Consider the following 19585-nt stretch of genomic DNA (forward strand, 5'->3'; position numbering starts at 1 on the left):
GCCAGAAACAGGCCACCTGAATAACTCGGCTGCTATTGGTGTTAGGAAGAAATGCATCAGATGGAACTTGCTTGGTTTCGAGGGGGCGTAAGGTTAAATTGAAATATCTCCTGAACTACTAACTTTTCGACATACATAGGTTAGTACTTTTTTATAACGAATGTCCAGCTGCATCGATTGATGTATTAAAAAATACCTCATTCCATTAAAAAAAATGGAATTGACCTTCATATGTCCTTTACGCGTCCACCTACAAAAAAGCTACTAACATCAGATTAATGCCCCCTCGAAACCAAGCAAGTTCAGGTGGCCTGTTTCTGGCGCCTCACCCTGTATATAATGTACCCGCGAAAAAAATTTCGCGATTATAACAGAGAAATTGAAGTTAATACATTACAAATAGTTAAAACGAATCAGTAAGATAAGTTTTATATCAATTTTATTAACATTAAATGCACAAAAAATTCATGTTTACAGAAAATATGAATTATAACAATATATTTTAGATAATTTTTGTCGGTTTGTTTCTTCGTTGTTAATCGTATAAACAAATAAAATGCATTTCAAAACAACTGTAAATTTATAATCAGTCTCGTGGAGGATCATTTTAAAAAGGGTTGTGTGAGATTGAAGATTACTTACTAAAGATCTCTTAAAATACTTTCTAAAGATTTACCTTTGGTTTCAGGAACTAATATATATACAAAGAAAATTCCAATTGCAGATATTCCAGAGAATAACCAAAATGTACCGCCAGTACCTAGTGCTACTTTTAAATCTGTATAAAATTTGGTTACAAGGAAGGCCATTAACCAATTTAAAAGACCAGCACTACTTGCAGCTACACCTTTCACTTCCGGTGCAAAAATCTCACCCATCATCATCCATGGGAGCGGGCCAAAACCAAACGAAAACATGATAACAAATACACATATAGATAATAGAGGTAACCAAGTGATTGAACTAACGTCTTCCTTAATTTCCAGAAGGTAGTAGTAAACACCAAGAGCAAACGTTGACAAAAACAGACATACTATTGATGCTAATAGCAATATTCTTCTACCTAAGCGATCTACAAGTAATGTACTAATAAAAACAGCTGCAAATTGTATTACACCAATAATAATCATAGAGATGCCAGGTGTCAAACTACTGGCAGCTTGAGCAAAGATGCTACTACCATAAAATACAATAGTGTTCACACCGCTGAATTGTTGGAAAATCATGAGACCATAACCAATTACAAAACCCTTCATAGTTACTCTAGATTTGATCATAGTCGAAAAAGAAACTTTATTTCTTCGATTTTCTTCTATGGCTTCCAATTGACTATTTAATGCGCCATCTATATCATATTGCTCGCCGTACAATTTAATTAAGCTTTTTCTGGCAGCATCCTCGTTTCCCTTTTGCAAATAATATCTCGGCGATTCCGGCATAAATATAAAAACTACGAAGAAGACCAGAGGAGCAATGGCAGAAACGATGGACAGTGCAAACATACTTATCCAATTACCCAATAAGTATGACAAGAAGATTCCTACTGTGAGAAGCAATTGGAAGTATGATCCAAGACTTCCACGAATTGAACTTTCGGATATTTCTGCTGTATACATTGGCGCAGCTACGCAAAACGCGCCAGATGCAAGACCAGTAATGAATCTACCAACGTAGAACATAACTACGGAATTGGAACAAATGATAAGTAGCCAACCCACGATAAAAGGAACCACCATCAATAACATTGAAGTCTTTCTTCCAATGAAATCAGTCAAAATTCCGATAGGTATACACATTACTCCAGCACCAAGTGTAGTTAACGATCCCATCCATGAAAATTCAGTGGGAGAAATGGAAATGTTATACTGGCTTGCTAGGTCTGCTCCATCAGTGCCAGCAGAAGAAGTCCATCCTAAGACCATACCAGCTGCTAAAGCTCCCAGAGTTGAAGATAAACTGGCGACATATTGTGGTAATTTCTTGGCTGGCACAGAATGGTTCTCCCCGTTGGTAACCAACACATGCTGTGAAATTCCAAGGCTCTTTTCATTCATGTTGCCCAAATTTCTTCGGTGTAGAACCTGGAAACAATTATATTAGATTTAATTGTAACCAGACACTTATTTGAAATCAGTGCTGTGCTTCGAAAGAACAAATGGAAAAATAACAAAGCATTGAACTTATTTTAAATTCAAACTAATGCTTAATGTAAAAAGTAAATTCGTTTCTGTGTCCCCTCTAATGGAAGAGTTGTTAACAATTCGATGTTTACAACAGTAAGTTGTACATTATTGTTGTTATTACGTACCGTATGATGTTATGTCGCCGTGGTGCGGAAATGTGTCTTCTATATCCCGAGAAATGTTTCAGTGTGCTAAGGCTAGGTGCACTTTAAGAAATACAATACTTATGAGAGTCAAATGTAGTCACTATCTTGACATATATCCGTTTCTTATCAACGGTATGTCGGAATAAAAAGATTAAGCTTGATTTAATCGACGTATCTGTTTATTACCTTGCTTTTAATTTCCGACACAAATTACTGTCCATAAAGATTACCTTTATATTATTCTATCCGATTGTCTCGTGTCTGATTTTAAATTTACCAGTTTGTTTTTATGCATATACATATGCATATTCACTTCCAGTTTCGCGTCAACCATGCATAATAAAGAGAACAGATTAGAATACGAACAAACTATAAAAAGAAAAACTCTCTTATCTGTGTTTGATAATTCTCTAATGTATATTACTCTTATCTGCAATTCTCGATGTTGTTCATCGAGAATTTGATATAACTTGATAATTGTGGATACTTTGGACTAAAGGCAATCAATTTATCTTAATACGTACGACACAGTGATACAAAAAATTACGAAATAGAACAAAATTTCTAAGGTGCCATAGAGAGCCCAATTTTTTTTTATTCAAGCAACGAACTTTAATGAATAAGGTATTTTCCCTTTTGCTCGATGATCTTTTGCCAAAAAGAATAAATGAGAAAATATTTTATTGATTAAAGTCCATCGCTTGAATAAAGAAATTCCGTTTTGCTTCACCTTAAAATACCAAAATCACTTTCTTGCCAACCCAATAAAGTGCTTAAACACTTTTTTGGCTATTTCCGTTCCAAAACGATTTATTTTAACCAGAAAATCGACATCCAATGGTCGATGCTTTAACATTCTTTGTAAGATTTTTTGAAGGATTTACAAAGTTGCTAATATTTTCTGTAAATTAGTTTGTAACGTTGGAAAATCATGATTAGTTCTTTCCAACACATGTTTCAAATATTGACGATAGCTGTGTTCTACTTTCAAATTTTCTTCTATTGTGTCTTCACTTTTATACATCATTTTATAAGTGCCACTTTTTACATTATGCAACTGCTTTGCTTTCCTTTGTTTAAGAACCAAATTGTGTAAATTCTGAAAAACCAAAAACCAAATCAGTTTAAAGCTATATTGCAAAGATAGGATTGAATGCATACATGGTATTTTAACATTTCCAGTTGTTGAATCTCGTTTTCTATATCAGGAATGAGTTCTTTTATATTTTGTAAATCCTGTTTACATTTAACTAATTGTTCTTCTGTACTTTTTAATTGATTTTTTACTTGTCCTATTGTATTATCGGTTCGTCTTAATACCTGTAAATCCCGAAAAAAAATTAGTTCAAATTTTTTCGATCGACTGATAAGATAAAGACGAGAAATACCTTCATAAATTGTTTGATTTTTATCCGCTGATCCGAGAGACGTTTGTGAATTATTACTTTTTCATTATGACTTTCTCTCGGATTTTTCTTATATTTTCCAATCACTTTGTTAAATATAACGTCTCTCCTTGCCACACAGAGTTCCATGTCGTGAACTAATTTTTCCTGTATTTTTCGCAGATAAGAAAGTCGCATTTCCATTTTATGTATCTCACTTTTCATTAATGCCATACCTCCTGCACTATTCTCCTCCTTTATCTTTTTCACAGTTTCTTGCACAAGTTGTACCTGAAATATATCATCGCTGTTCTATATATGTAAATGAAAAAATGTCGAAAAACATAAAATTATCATTTTACTTACTTTCTTTTCCCAAGACAAACTTTCTTCTAGCGCAGATTTCAAATCCTCTTTTAATATTTGTTTTTCTGCACCTAAATTTTTCGTATCACTCTGTAATTTTATAAGCTCTAATTCCAATTCTTGAAACGAGAGAACGTATTCGTTCTTTTTTATACAATTTTTGTCTTCCAATTCCTCTTTCAAATCCTTTTGCATTACTAAACCTGTGTTCATGCGTAACAGCTTTTGTTGGAGAGAAAGTATGATCTTATTCACATGTGCTTCGTCTTTCGTAAGCATATTCAATGCATATTCCAATTTAAAATTCTTTTGTCCCATTATCATAATCTCCTTGTCGAGAAGATTCATTTCTTTTAGTTGTGATTCTCTTTGTTGACTTAACGAAACCATAAAACCTTGTTGTCGCATCCAAAATTGTTGCGCTTTGTGAATATTTTGTAGAAGTTCCTGAATAGTTTTTTCCAAGCCAATAATCTTTAAATCTTGTGGACCCAAATCTTCACCGACATGTGGTGTGATCTGAAATGATTCATGAATTAAAATTCTAAATCAGAACAATAAAATAAATGTAAAATATGTAGATATATATATATATATATATATATATATAACCTGTTCAATAAGTTTATTTATTTCTAGAAGTTTTTGTTGTTTTCGTTCAAGTGTTACTTCATGCTTTTTCATCTCCTTTTGAAATTCGTCTATTTTCTTTCCCTTCTCTATATTTCTTTTCGAAATGTCATGCAATTCTTTCTTTAGGTTTTCAAAGACATTTGTAAATCTTTCCACTTCCAAAAGACTATTTCCGTATGAATTTTCTGTACGAGCAAGCGAAACTTCATGTTCCAATATAGCGTTTTTTGTATTTAGTAATAATTCGTTTACATATTGCGCGGTTTTATCGGATATAATTTTTTCTTCTAACTTTTGGAATATCGTGTTCTCTAAATTCGCTTTTTTCCCAACTATCATCTCAAATTTCTTGTTCACTTGTTCCTCTTCGTACAAACAATTCTGGTATTTCTAAAAGCAAATCACATTTTATAACGATAATTTGAAATTATCCAAATAATTTTGAGATAACAACATTTGAAAATATTACGTACAGCAAACGTAGAATCATAATCAGCTTGTATGTGCTCATTGATTTTTAATAAATTTAGTAACTGCCATTCGAAATTTGCAATTTTTTCATTATACATCGTTACTACTTTTGAAACAATTCTAATATCATTCTCTAAACGAAATGATAAAGATGTCAAATGTTCATTGATCTCCATCTCCTTTTCCGATTCTTTTTTAACTTTCTGTACTTCCAGGAAGAGTGTATTGTATGACTTACGATCTTCTCTAAGAAATACATACTACATTATAACGTAGAACTATATAAAATAAAAACGTACTCGTCAATTTTATAAAACTAAAAAATAAATTTATTTAAAAAATTATTAGTAGCGACATGGCAATAAAAAATGAGTTGAGAAACAACAACACTCTTATGAGATCGAGTTTTGGAATATAAATCAGAGGCTTTTAATAAATCGAAAAATTTGTTCTGTACATTCTTTCAAAAGCTGTGAATGTTTGTACTTATGTTAAGAATAATGGTGCTTACTCGTGTTGAGAATGCAACTGATCATAAATACTATTTCTTTTGTAAATACTTGTCACAACAGACTTCCATACATCGTGTAAGTCTTTACGTTCCGCATATAAAGTCTCTAGATCTGTATTCACATCTATTATCATTCTATTAGTATCTGCCTTCTTTTTATCTTTAATTTGTAATTGCTCGTCTAGATATGCTATTTCTTCTTCGACTTTCCAGATCTCTTCTTGCAATCGATACAAAATAAAATCTCGTTGGTACTTTTTACTGATCAACTTCTTCCTTTTACTCGCATCTTGCGAGGAGATCTGTTTAGATATTTTTAAGTAATCGTTCAGCTCGTTTTCCCACTTTGACAAATAGCTGTAGAAAGTCAACAAATTTTTCAACTCTTGGGAACATTTTTTCTGTTTGTTCTTTTCATCGTCTAATTTATCATGATTCTTTTTCAAAGCTTCTTTAGCTTCTTCCACACTGTGGTCTTTCTTTTCTCTTAAAAGTGTAATTTTAGACAACGCTTCAAAATATTGGCTAATATTTGTATGTTGCTGTTCGACTTGTTGCTGTGTCTGATAAAGATCTACACCTTCCGATTCTATCTCTTTTTCTACCTTTTTTACGGAGGCTTCCTAAAAATATACAAATTAGTAATATTAGTTTAATTGGAACATGGTTACTATTGTATTAGTAATATGACAGTGCGACAATAACTTTATATTGTAAGTATCATCGAATTTTATATGTCTTTTAGATCGTTTTCCCACTTTGACAAATAGCTATAGAAAGTCAACAAATTTTCGACTCTTGGGAACATTGTGGATATGAAATTAGTATAATACCTCATACAATATCTAAATGTTTAGTAGTTGATTAGATACCAACATATTTAATAATCTAAACCGGACCTGGGCGATGCTGGCTCGAAAAACACATGTTGCTGCTTCTCTCCTTCCTTGCTCGGTAAGCTCTCCTTCTCTTGCTCGGTAAGACATGTGCTTTTTGAGCCAGCGTCGCCAGGTCTGATCTAAACAATATTTTGAATAATATAGCAATTTTTAGTGATGACTCAGAGTCACCATTCGAGTGTTAAGGGTTTTAATTACTTGATAAAGAAATTTGCACCTTACAATATAAGTTAATTTATTTCAAAATTGATAAACTGATATTCAGGACTACTAATATTACGTCAATTGTTCAAAGTAAGGCAGTAGCGCTAGTCATCGGTGACCACCGTGGCAATTTTATTGCCAACGACTACCTACTATTTTAAGTGTCTCGTTTGAAATTTACTTCAAAGGGCAGTTCCTCGACTGCTACTCATTTCAAACAATTTTGTTTACTAATTATATTAAATATAGCTCTGAAACTGTTGTAATTTATATTTCTGAAACTTATATTTGTTTTAACTAAAGAATAAGACAATTAAATAAATAAAGGAAGAACCAAACGCATACAAGAACCCGTTTCATTTACATTTTTTCTTTCTCCGATGTCGAATCACACTCGACAAAGGAGTGCAAGGGGTTAATAGTAAAAACATGTTGTAAATTCGATGTAATATACATTTTACCCTTACCAGTTCAAGTATTTCTTCAGAAAGTTTGTTATTAACATTTGATAGATGTGTATGAAGTGTTTTTTGAAATTTTTCCATTAATTTGTCATCTGGATCCAGTACATTTAATGCAGATATGTCAGGTAAATCCATCGTCTTTTCTATGATTTTTATTTGCTTTGAAAATGATTTATCTTGCACAATAATAGATGTAGTATTTAAATGCACAAAACTACTTTGATTGTCTTGCGCATTCGTATTACGTACTACAGTAATTACAAGCGTACCGTAGTCATCAATATTTCATTTCCATTTAAACTAACACCGGTTCAACCGATTGCTATTGGTTGCTATAACGCCGAGACGCGCCAAGACCAGCCGAGACTCGAGACTCCCGATATTCGATTACCCCTGATCACCCCTGATTGCCCCTGTCTGGTAACACTGATCAGGAGCCGTATGAAATGAGCCCAGAAAGTAGGTGGCACAATCAATTCTGATTGTCGCTGGAACTTGCATAAATATCTGTAAATAATTTCTAACCGTAACAATTTTCGGTAAATTCTGCCAGAGAAATTAATTGGTTATTATTTATTCTCCGACACGTTATATTTACATTTATCGATGAAAAATCAAGAGTATTGGATATTCGATATAGCAGCAAATGATTCGTGCCGCTTTCCCCATAAGACGTAATGCAAATTCTTAAATAATAATAAAAAATACTTACAACGCCATCTAGCAGCAAAACGCTGAAACTGCTAGCCAAATGTTACCGACAGAGCAAATCAGGCCGGTAATAGCGCCATCTAGCAGCAAAACGCTGAAACTGCTAGCCAAATGTTACCGACAGAGCAAATCAGGTCGGTAATGGCGCCATCTAGCGGCAAAACGCTGAAACTGCTAGCCAAATGTTACCGACAGAGCACATCAGGCAGGTAACAGCGCCGTCTGGCGGTACATTTTGGAACTAAATCAAACCGTTAGTTCCCAGTCTGCCGTTAGATGGCGCTGTTCCCGACCTGATGTAGGAGCTAGCATAGCCATGGGCAACTATGATACATAGCTCGACTACTTGGGAAGGAGAGGAGGAAAAAGGAAGGAGGCGTTTCGTCCCAGGCCCGCCAGAGGACTCATCAGTAAGGCTGACTGGCGGACCTTGCCTTAGACGTGGGGATGTCGGAAGGCGATTGAGGACGGTATATATGCTAATCGTTGAGGAACGAGTACTTGCGGGAAAGGCCTAGTCGAGTGCCTGTCCCTCTTGTGGCGCATGTCTGAAGTTTGGCCTCCACACGTCGTGTAGTCCTACATACTCCCCCCCTAATGAGGGTATCGAATGATAGGTTTTTTTTTTGTGTGAGAAGGCGTGTTGCTCGGGATGTGTATGAATCACCGATGGCGAGGTGGTCAGCGCATGTATCACGATGGCGAGTCGGTCAGCGCATGTATCACGATGGCGAGTCGGTCAGCGCATGTATCACGATGGCGAGTCGGTCAGCCGCATGTATCACGATGGCGAGTCGGTCAGCCGCTCGAGCCATCGGGGTTGTGGCGAGCCAGTGCTCAAGCCCGCCGAGCAATGCCAACTTGATTGACGTGTGTGGTAGTTTCCTCTGGTAGTTTCCTCTGGGCTCCGTGTCGTCTGACTCCAATCAGAGAGAAGGTTGCGTGTTCGAACGTCGGGGTCACCATTGTAGGAGCTAGCATAGCCATGGGCAACTATGATACATAGCTCGACTACTTGGGAAGGAGAGGAGGAAAAAGGAAGGAGGCGTTTCGTCCCAGGCCCGCCAGAGGACTTATCAGTAAGGCTGACTGGCGGACCTTGCCTTAGACGTGGGGATGTCGGAAGGCGATTGAGGACGGTATATATGCTAATCGTTGAGGAACGAGTACTTGCGGGAAAGGCCTAGTCGAGTGCCTGTCCCTCTTGTGGCGCATGTCTGAAGTTTGGCCTCCACACGTCGTGTAGTCCTACACTGATGTAGGACTGTGTAGGACTACACGACGTGTGGAGGCCGAACTTCAGACATGCGTCACAAGAGGGACAGGCACTCGACTAGGCCTTTCCCGCAAGTACTCGTTCCTCAACGATTAGCATATATACCGTCAGAGAGTATATGAGAGTGCTCACGCCCGGGTTTTGGCCGTGCCCATATAGTGCTGCCCCCTACTCTAGTACTTAGCCTGGATCAGCTCCTACATCATCTTTAGCATGGACAAGATCCTACATCATCTTTAGCATGGACAAGATCCTACATCATCTTTAGCATGGACAAGATCCTACATCATCTTTAGCCTGGATCAGATCCTACATCATCTTTAGCCTAGAACAGATCCTACATCATCTTTAGCCTGGATCAGATCCTACATCATCTTTAGACTGGATCAGATCGTACATCATCATTGGCCAGGATTAGGACATACAGTTTATATTGTTTTATATCAAATATGTAACTAATATACAAATCTCTAATAATATAAATTATATTCATAGAAGTATTTTAATTTTTCCCGAGCCTTTGTTGCAAACTCTAGTTTTAAAAAATAGAAAAGCCGGAAGATTTCGAAGAAACACAGATTTTATATCGATGTTTAAAAGCCACCATCTTGGAAATTAATTTAATGATGAAATACTTACTGTCATCAATATTGTCTCCAATTTTTTTCATATTTTTAGGCACAGTTATTATTAATTAAACCAAATTGAAAACCAATTCTTTCTACGAAAATTTAGAAGAATAACTTTAGGGTTACCCTGAAATTTTCAGAATATGTTTAATTGACACAAATCTATAAAACGTATTTTTTAAATTTTAAGTATACAGGGTGATTCACGCAATTGTTACAAGTCATAACTCGGTTATTATTGCATTTACAAAAAAATGCAAAAGGAGAAAGATAAATGGTTCGAAGAAAACTACATCTGTAGGTCTTTAACTTTTTTTGGATGCAGCAGTGCATGTGCAATTAACAATTGCATCATTTCTTTATATAGAAATGCATATTGTTTTTTACACAGATCGATTCTTCTGTTCATTCTACGTAAAAAATGATTGGGGTACACATGGCAAAAAATTATTAGATCTCGAGATATTTTCAAAAAATGTCTTTATTGAAGAAGATGCTCAAACGCTTCTCCATTACATTCTAATATTCTATATTAGTTATTTTGTTTTCTGGTTCGAAAAAAACGTCGACGTTACAAACTTGAAAGGGTGGTTTCTCAAGATAAAAGTCTGCTCTATCGCGTGGTATAGTTCGATTTTCCGCTGGACCCTAATTTTTTGAGATAAATTGAAAAATATCCTCAAAAATTGGTGCAAAAGTAGTGTCTCTCCGTCTTTAATCATTGTTTAAACATGTTTAAACAATCATAATGTATTAATATGGATATCACTGTATTCGGGAAAGTCTACAGAATCTTTTGCTGTAAAGAACAATTCAATATCTTTTATAATAACCACAATATTTGTTTAAAGTTGAAAAATATGTTCTTTTTTCAAAGCCATGTTTTTCAAAAACTGTGCGTATAGGAGAAAAATTAAGGACAGATTTGGAATCAGCGCAAAAAACTCTATAAGAAGGACCCAACAGTATATTGAAAACAAATTTGGTGTTGGACAGTGTAATCGGTTCTCCAGAACCGTTAGGCCTGTTGCACAGTCGAGCGCAATTTTCCGGTCTCAAATACGTTCTAAAATTCTAAAAAAAATGTTACATATTTTGGATCCTAAGACGCATTTTATAGAATTTTTTCAGATTTTTTGGTTGCAAACTGTGGTCGTAAATAATGAAAAACCCCCCAAAAATCGGAAAAATATAGATTTCTAGAAAATATGAAAACATGCTTTTTACTGTTTGGTTCCTCGATAAAGTACTACAGCAGGCAGTGTCGTCAATTTTTTTCAGATTTTTTTATTGTGGGACATCATTGTAAAAATTTTTTCGACGTTTCTGCTGTGAGGAGGAAAGTTATACTTATTGATTTTACCGCGGGTGTATATTAAGTAATTTTTAACGTTATTACATGTTATTATACATTACAAAACGCAATTGTTTGACCTAAGAAATGCGATTTAATAGAAAGAAGAATTGTGTTCTGTGCGCGATATATGTACATACTGTGACTCGCAAAAATTTTCGGACGCTCTAAAAATGATAAATTTTTTAATATTATACTATACGATTTGAACTTTTTGGGAAGCTAGAACAATTAGTTTAGTACAGGATGTGAAAATAATTTTTTCAAAAATAGTAACTGATCGGAATTGTAGAAAAAATGAGAGAAACTTGGGGAAACTACCTGGCAGAAGACTGTGAAGGGGTAGAAAGAATTAACATAGGTATAGAAAAGATAGTACAGGAGAAAAGAGTGGGAGAAATTGTAGAATGGGTTAGGAGTATAGAGAAAAAAAGGAAAGAATTAATCACAAGGGATAATCAAGAGAGAGGCAGGATTAGCGGGGAGACATTGGGATAGATCACATAGACAATAAGGTATTTGATGTGGCATGGGATATGGATGGATGGGTGGAGGAACGGATGAATGGATAAATAGAGGGATGATTGGCTTCGAGAATTATAATCCATGTCCAATTTCTGGGCCACGAGGCTGAAATAAATAAATAAATACGTATTTACTTACTTACAAAAAATTGCATTTTACAACATCTTTATATGGGCCGACATTGAAAATTTAAAAAATACGTTTTGTAAATCTGTGTCAATTAAACATATTCTGAAAATTTCGTCAAAATCGGTCGACGTTGCAATGAGCTACAAACGTTTTAATATAAAATAATAATTCTTAAAAAATATTCTGTTATTTTACACCGATATACCCGACCCGACCCGTATCATGTTACAATGTTTCACTCCACTCCACGGCGACCGAAACCCTCGAGCTTCACTTCCCTTTTCTCCGTTCGTCATCATAGAATAGTGTTTCCTGAAAATTGAATGTCTCTAGCCATACTCGAGTTTTCGACATTTATAGCAAGCTTGCTATAATCGTATCTTATTTGTCAAAATTTAGTTTTCCATTTAAAATATTTTGTTGTTAAAACTCATCAATAGTTTTAAATAGTACTTGAACAATATTAAAAATGATACTGAAATATTGGAATATTACAATTTGGAATGAAGGGTCTAGCCGGACGAGGTAGTCCTCCGAATTATTTAAACAGCCGTTGCGCCATTCAATTTTCGGTCAATTTTTCCCATTTACTTGCATTAATTTAATCATATAATTGCATTTAATTGAAATTGATAATTGAGATTTTTTCCCGATTTTTTGGTTCAAAATGTTAATTACACAAACTGAAAAACACGCAAAAATTCGACAAATGCAGATTTATTTGAGAAACTGAAAAGTAGCATTGATCATATTTTTAGACTAGCAACATATCAGAACTTTTTTTACGACAGCGCGTAAACGACAAAGAGGGACTTTTCAATGACTCCAAGAAAAATGATAAACTTAATGACTCCGAGAAAAATAAAGAACTTAATGACGCTGAGGAAAATGAAAAATTTAATAACTCCAAGAAAAATGGAAACTTCAATGACTCTATGAAAAAACTTGACGGCACTGAGGAAAATGAAAAATTTAATAACTCCAAGAAAAATGGAAAACTTAATGACTTTGAAAAAAATAAAGAACTTACTGACTCTGAGGAAAATGAAAAATTTAATAATATCCCAGTTAACAAGCAGTCTTCAATGCCTCTTAAAAATGCAATTAATCATGTAGGGATTGATCAGGTGTTTCTCGCTATATTAAAAAATATTTACAAATCCTTTGACAAATTCTGCTTTGTGGCGTCAGGATACTGCTTTCGACATACCATCACAGTTTGTATAGTATACATATATTATTTCTCCTCTTTGTTTCTAGATAAAATTTTATTATGATCCTCCATTAGTTTAACGCCCCGTTCAGCGGTATCATTGACCACCTTCAGTCCATGTTTCAGTCAGACTACTTATTACTCATAACAACTTCTTTTTCCGATATTAGAACTATTTTTACCACGTTTTTATTAGCTCGCTTTCTTGTTCTTCTGTAGATTGGAGCGTATTAATGAATTTATTTATATATAATATCTCTGTCAGTTATGTATACATATATGAAAAAACTCTTCAAACAAAAGTTGTAGTATATAAGGAGGTGGATATAGTATCAAAGAAAAAAAATTTTTTCAGTCATTATTTAAAGTTTTCAAGGTCACGGATGTTTTTTCTATCAACAACTGTTTATGCTATATATGGATTCTTAAAGAGAAAAAAGACAAATTCAACGATATATCATAACGTCTATTTATGTCATGATTTAAAAAATTCTCATTTTCCATTAAAAACTCATTTTCCCATGATCCAAACGGCCCCAAAATTTTTCCAGACCATTTTCTCAACATTTGTCACAATTCTGGTTTACGGGACCAAAAAAATTTCATGGTCGAAAAATAAGGTCCACCTTAATGTTGCATATACGTAAATTACGAGAAGCAGTAAAGAGTGCTTAACGTCGAAGAAGAAAATCCGGGTAACTAAAACTTAATATGTACTACATTCCACGTTATTAGAATAATTGTAGTTTAATTATGATACATTTTATATCAACATTTTTTATTTACACCTGCTAGAAACGCCACTGTCTCGGAAGGAAATGGACATTCGAGAGAAGCAATGAAATTAGAGCATCATTGCGAAAAAAGATGAGTTTGCAATAACCTCAATATACATTTTATGAAATTCTATTATAATTATAGTTATGACTGTATTTTTTAATAAATAAACTTGTGTATGCTAGTATAAAATCAATTTATATATATTATACAATTTATTTTATTATTTGTTTGACAACTAATAAATCTACAAATTGTTTCATAAACTATATAAAAAATACTTCCTGCATTTTCGTATTCTCCAATCAGTCCAAATAAATACCATCAACCTGTTCTCGATCATATACCAATTTTTATTAATGCAATTATGACAGTAACAAAACGTTTCTATTTAAAATGAATACATATTTTGAACATAGTTTTTACATTTTTAATTTTTTGGAAGGTTAAAAAATGTAATTAAAAAAGTAATGAAAAATAAAAATTAAAAAAAAATCCCCGCTGCACGGGGACTCGAATGCTAGCTCCAGATTGCGATTCATACGCTCGACGGCTCGACAGCCGAATTTCAGTTTCGCTTCCGCCGTAAAGCAATAGAACATGGCAACATGGCAAGTGCTAAAAATAGATTGTGGCTGGCATAAGCGCACAAGCAGCGCACACGGATATAGTAAAGGTACGTTGGCGAGTGTAGCGCGCGGGCGCGTTGCTAACACGATACAGTGTCTTCTGTGGTGGCCTCTGGTGGCCTCCTGTTCCTCACTCCAGTCAGAATATATCCTAGAGGGCGTAAGAGAAATATTCGAGCGACACAGATGTCGTCAGATGTGCTAACAGTAAAGTGGGTTCTGTTTCTTGCTAAAGATGATGTAGGTTCTGTTCCATGCTAAAGATGATGTAGGAGCTGTTCCAGGCTAAACATGATGTGGAGACAAAAGCGGCACGGCCAAAACCCGGGCGTGAGCACTCTCATATACTCTCTGATACCGTCCTCAATCGCCTTCCGACATCCCCACGTCTAAGGCAAGGTCCGCCAGTCAGCCTTACTGATGAGTCCTCTGGCGGGCCTGGGACGAAACGCCTCCTTCCTTTTTCCTCCTCTCCTTCCCAAGTAGTCGAGCTATGTATCATAGTTGCCCATGGCCACCGACGAGATACTGTTAAAGACTGCCAGCCTTACGGGAGTTGGCGGGACTCGAATTTTTCGGTGTTCTCTTACGCCCTCTAGGATATATTCTGACTGGAGTGAGAAACAGGAGGCCAACGACGGCATTTCGTCGGTGCAGAAGACACTGTATTGGTATCGTGTTAGCAACGCGCCCGCGCGCTACACTCACCAGCGTACCTTTACTATATCCGTGTGCGCTGCTTGTGCGCTTATGCCAGCCACAATCTATTTTTAGCACTTGCCATGTTGCCATGCTTTACGGCTTACGGAAACGAAACTGAAATTCGACTGTCGAGCCGTCGAGCGTATGAATCGCAATCTGGAGCTAGACTTCGGGTCCCCGTGCAGCGAGGATTTTTTTTTTATTTTTTTTTTCATTACTTTTTTAATTACATTTTTTAACCTTCCAAAAAATTAAAAATGTTAAAACTATGTTCAAAATATGTATTCATTTTAAATAGAAACGTTTTGTTACTGTCATAATTGCATTAATAAAAATTGGTATATGATCGAGAACAGTTTGATGGTATTTATTTGGACTGATTGGAGAATACGAAAATGCAGGAAGTATTTTTTAGTTTATGAAACAATTTGTAGATTTATTAGTTGTCAAACAAATAATAAAATAAATTGTAGAATATATATAAATTGATTTTATACTAGCATACACAAGTTTATTTGATGTTCTGTCTTCCTAAAATAAAAAAACACAGTCATAACTATAATTATAATAGAATTTCATAAAATATTGAGGTTATTGCAAACTCATCTTTTTTCGCGATGATGCTCTAATTTTATTGCTTCTCTCGAATGTCCATTTCCTTCCGAGACAGTGCGTTTCTAAGTGTAAATAAAAAATGTTGATATAAAATGTATCATAATTAAACTACAATTATTCTAATAACGTAGCATGTAGTACATATTAAGTTTTAATTACCAGGATTTTCTTCTTCGACGTTAAGCACCCTTTACTGCTTCTCGTAATTTACGTATATGGACATTAGGGTGGACCTTATTTTTCGACCATGAAATTTTTTTGTCCCGTAAACCAGAATTGTAACAAATGTTGAGAAAATGATCTGGAAAAATTTTGGGGCCGATTGGATCATGGGAAAATGAGGCGCAGCAAATTTGAAAATTTTGAATTTTTTAAATCTTTACATAAATAGACGTTATGATATATCGTTGAATTTGTCTTTTTTCTCTTTAAGAATCCGTATGTAGCATAAACAGTTGTTGATAGAAAAAACATCCGTGACTTTGAAAACTTGAAATAATTACTTTGAAAAAAAATTTTTTCTCTGATACTATATCCACTATATCCACCTCCTTATATACTACAACTTTTGTTTGAAGAGTTTTTTTATATATACATAACTGACAGAGATATTAAGGGGCGTAATTTGCACTATTCGGTAGCTATTTTCATAGCTACATGCTGCCGAATAATGAAAATTACGCCTCGTAATCGAAAAAATAGGACTTTTGAGGCAGATAGCGCCCTAGATCGATGTTTTATCTAGCGTTTTTGACTAGTGAAAAACCCCGTGTTTGTATTATCGAGAAATGAGTAAATGAATATCTTGCAATCCTGGAAGTCTCTCTACTACCTTGACTAAATTCATTAATACGCTCCAATCTACAAAAGAAAAACAGTTAAAATATCGGAAAAAGAAGTTATTATGAATAATAAGTAGACTGACTGAAACATAGACTGAAGGTGGTCAATGATACCGCTGAACGGGGCGTTAAACTAATGGAGGATCATATTAAAATTTTATATAGAAACAAAGTGGAGAAATAATATATACTATACAAACTGTGATGGAATATCGACAGCAGTATCCTGACGCCACAAAACAGATTTGTCAAAGGATTTTTAAATATTTTTTAATATAGAGAGAGAAACACCTGATCAATCCCTACATGCGATTAATTGCATTTTTAAGAGGCATTGAAGACAGCTTATTAACTGAGAGTTATTAAAGTTTTCATTTTCCTCAGAGTCAGTAAGTTCTTTATTTTTCTCGGAGTCATTAAGTTTTCCATTTTTCTTGGAGTTATTCAATTTTTCATTTTCCTCAGTGTCGTCAAGTTTTTTCATATAGTCCAGTCGGCAGGTCGAAAAAAGGCGTCTACCTGGAAAGTATTCCGAACTTAATGAAATTTTGACACGTCATTTAGGGGTACTCTGGGGTGTCGAATCTCAGTTTTCGACCTCAAGGACCCTGTGCTAACTTGGGGAGGGGGAAAAAACCACTACTTTTATTACCTCGTTTTGGTTTTTCGCCTATCGGGCTCGAGTCGGGTACACGATACATCAGACACATCGGGAAGCTTATGACTAGACTGCGGATTTTATGCATGTATGACAAAAATGTACACGTTCAATTTAAAGCAGTGGACATGTTAAAAATATTTAAGGACATCAACGTATTAGTTTCAGCTTAATAGGATAATTAAAAGAAGAATACAATTTATATTTGGCTCATGTGCCGTGCAATCAATGCAAACATTTTTTATTTTGCATAAAGATCCGCAGTGTACTCATGACTCACCTTTGTCGGGCGGCTTCTAAAACAATAGAACAAGATCGCGCGAACGAGTTATCGCGATACCCGAGAATCAACTGTGCGTTCTTATGAAATAGATAATAATAATAATGGTACGTATTTCTTTCATAACTTGTCCATAATGTGATTTTTATATAAGTACATTAGGTATATTCGGCAGACATGTGCATGATCGTTATTTGTATTAAAATTTGAAATAATGCACGTTTCACGTGAAAAAATTATAAGAAAATATTTACAACGTGGTATGTAATAAGTTATGATAACTTTTCAGTGGGTGATGTTTTTATTAACTGTTAAGTAACCTACTTAACTATCATTAATCTTACACAAATTCTTAAAAGATAATATATAGTATACAATATAAAATAAAATAGAAATTAACTTAAAATAAAATCATATAAAATAAAAAACTAGAGGGTTATTGTTGCTCGCTCGCTTCGCTCGCTCGCGAGTAGGGTTGTTTTTGCTCGCTCGCTTTGCTCGCTCGCGGATAGGACTGCTCTTGCGAAAGGGTTAGTGGTACGCATGGCTAGTAGTACCTATAGCTATTAATGTTTTTTTTTATTTGGTGTGTGACTCTCCACGAGCCACACAAAGAACTTCCCGATTCGTTAGTTGCAGTATATTATTATCATTATTAAGTGTACGTTTTAAGAAGATTATACGTTTTGAGGGAAATTCAATAGTTTTCTACTTATCAAAATGTTTGCTATATGGCGTCACATTAAACCAACATTGTATGCTCGTTGCTCGCTTGGTTCCTTGTTATAGCATACTAATGTTGCAAAATAAATTGTCTTAATTAGTTTTTCGCAAACGATACAACTCCTCATTATCCGGGTTTGCAGTAGTGATCTTGGTTTTCTTCGATACTGTTAATTTAAATTGTCCCAAAATATATAAACTGCGCTCAATTTTGAAACTCTGCTCAGTGCTACATACAATATTTGTAAAGTTCGCCTTTCTGATTTTTTAAAATCCAAACATACTTTCTCGTATGTTTGTCCCTGACTTTTATGAATCGTAATCGCTTCAGCAGGAACCACTGGAAATTGACTACGTGTGATTTGATATTTTTCCTCACTCGACATATTTACTTGATTCGATATTTTAATTATTGGTGTAAAATTTTGATCAATATTTGTGCATTTTTCATATAATCACGATAACGAGTTCTTACTTTCACTCCTACTCTGGCCAATTGAAAATCTAACCACAATATAGACGGAATTTTAGTATTTTCTTGAAAAGTAATAAATTTTAATATTCCGCATGTGTGCTCCATTAATCAATCCGTTTTCAACATCAATGTTATTAATAATTATCATATAGTTTATATTAATTTTCAATTTAATCTCAGTTAATAATTCGTTTTGAACTGATTGTTTTTTTAAAGATTGTAATATAAATTTTTTTTTGTACTTTCATCGATATTCTTTGAAAATGTATTCTCGCGAGTAGAGATGATTAACTCACTCTTGCATTGGGATAATTTTCGATTATTGTAAGCGGAAACATCATCGTAAGGTACAAAAAAAAATTAAAAAAAATTTTTTTTTTTTAATTTTAAAGAAATCGAAAAAAATTTTGTTGTGTAATTACTTAGTAATTAAACACGAAATATAATACGTATAATGTTTATATTTATATTTCGTTTTTAATTATTGCCATACTTTACCATATTGTAATCTTCTAGGTGTATTGTATAACTTCCGTAAAGACATTTTAATGATATTATCGATACATATCTAAGTTCATTCGGAGAAAATTCGTTAAAAAGCTAGAAATATTGTCTTTTAAGTTTTTCACATGAAAAGTGCATTATTCAAGCTTTAATACAAATAAAGAGCAGGCACGCGTTTGGCGAATATACCTAATGTAGTTATAAAAAAACCAAGTATATTAAAAATCACGTTATAAGTAAAGAAAGAAAACCATTATTACCATTATGTATGTCATAAGAAC

At 34.3% G+C, this 19585-nt stretch overlaps 2 protein-coding genes across 3 annotated transcripts; both read right to left on the reverse strand.

Moving 5' to 3' along the window:
- Positions 1-425: 425 nt before the first annotated feature.
- Positions 426-2899, reverse strand: LOC143213143 (facilitated trehalose transporter Tret1-2 homolog). 2 transcript variants are annotated; one of them, XM_076432743.1, is made up of 3 exons: positions 2560-2899; positions 2309-2389; positions 426-2081 (listed from the first exon to the last, which is right to left on the reverse strand). In XM_076432743.1, the coding sequence occupies exon 3, from the start codon at positions 2052-2054 to the stop codon at positions 642-644; it is 1413 nt and encodes a 470-aa protein (XP_076288858.1). In that variant the 5' UTR covers positions 2055-2081; positions 2309-2389; positions 2560-2899; the 3' UTR covers positions 426-641. The 2 variants fall into 2 exon arrangements, with proteins under 2 accessions (XP_076288858.1, XP_076288857.1); XM_076432742.1 differs by having other exon boundaries at positions 2516-2899.
- A 143-nt stretch (positions 2900-3042) lies between these two features.
- L(2)41ab (lethal (2) 41Ab) lies at positions 3043-7730 on the reverse strand. The gene is made up of 8 exons (XM_076432740.1): positions 7266-7730; positions 5696-6318; positions 5187-5430; positions 4693-5103; positions 4081-4599; positions 3718-4005; positions 3491-3649; positions 3043-3428 (listed from the first exon to the last, which is right to left on the reverse strand). The coding sequence occupies exons 1-8, from the start codon at positions 7395-7397 to the stop codon at positions 3210-3212; spliced, it is 2595 nt and encodes an 864-aa protein (XP_076288855.1). The 5' UTR covers positions 7398-7730; the 3' UTR covers positions 3043-3209.
- Between the last annotated feature and the right edge of the window lie 11855 nt (positions 7731-19585).

Source organism: Lasioglossum baleicum, chromosome 10, assembly GCF_051020765.1.
Source record: "Lasioglossum baleicum chromosome 10, iyLasBale1, whole genome shotgun sequence".
Classification (NCBI taxonomy): domain Eukaryota; kingdom Metazoa; phylum Arthropoda; class Insecta; order Hymenoptera; family Halictidae; genus Lasioglossum; species Lasioglossum baleicum.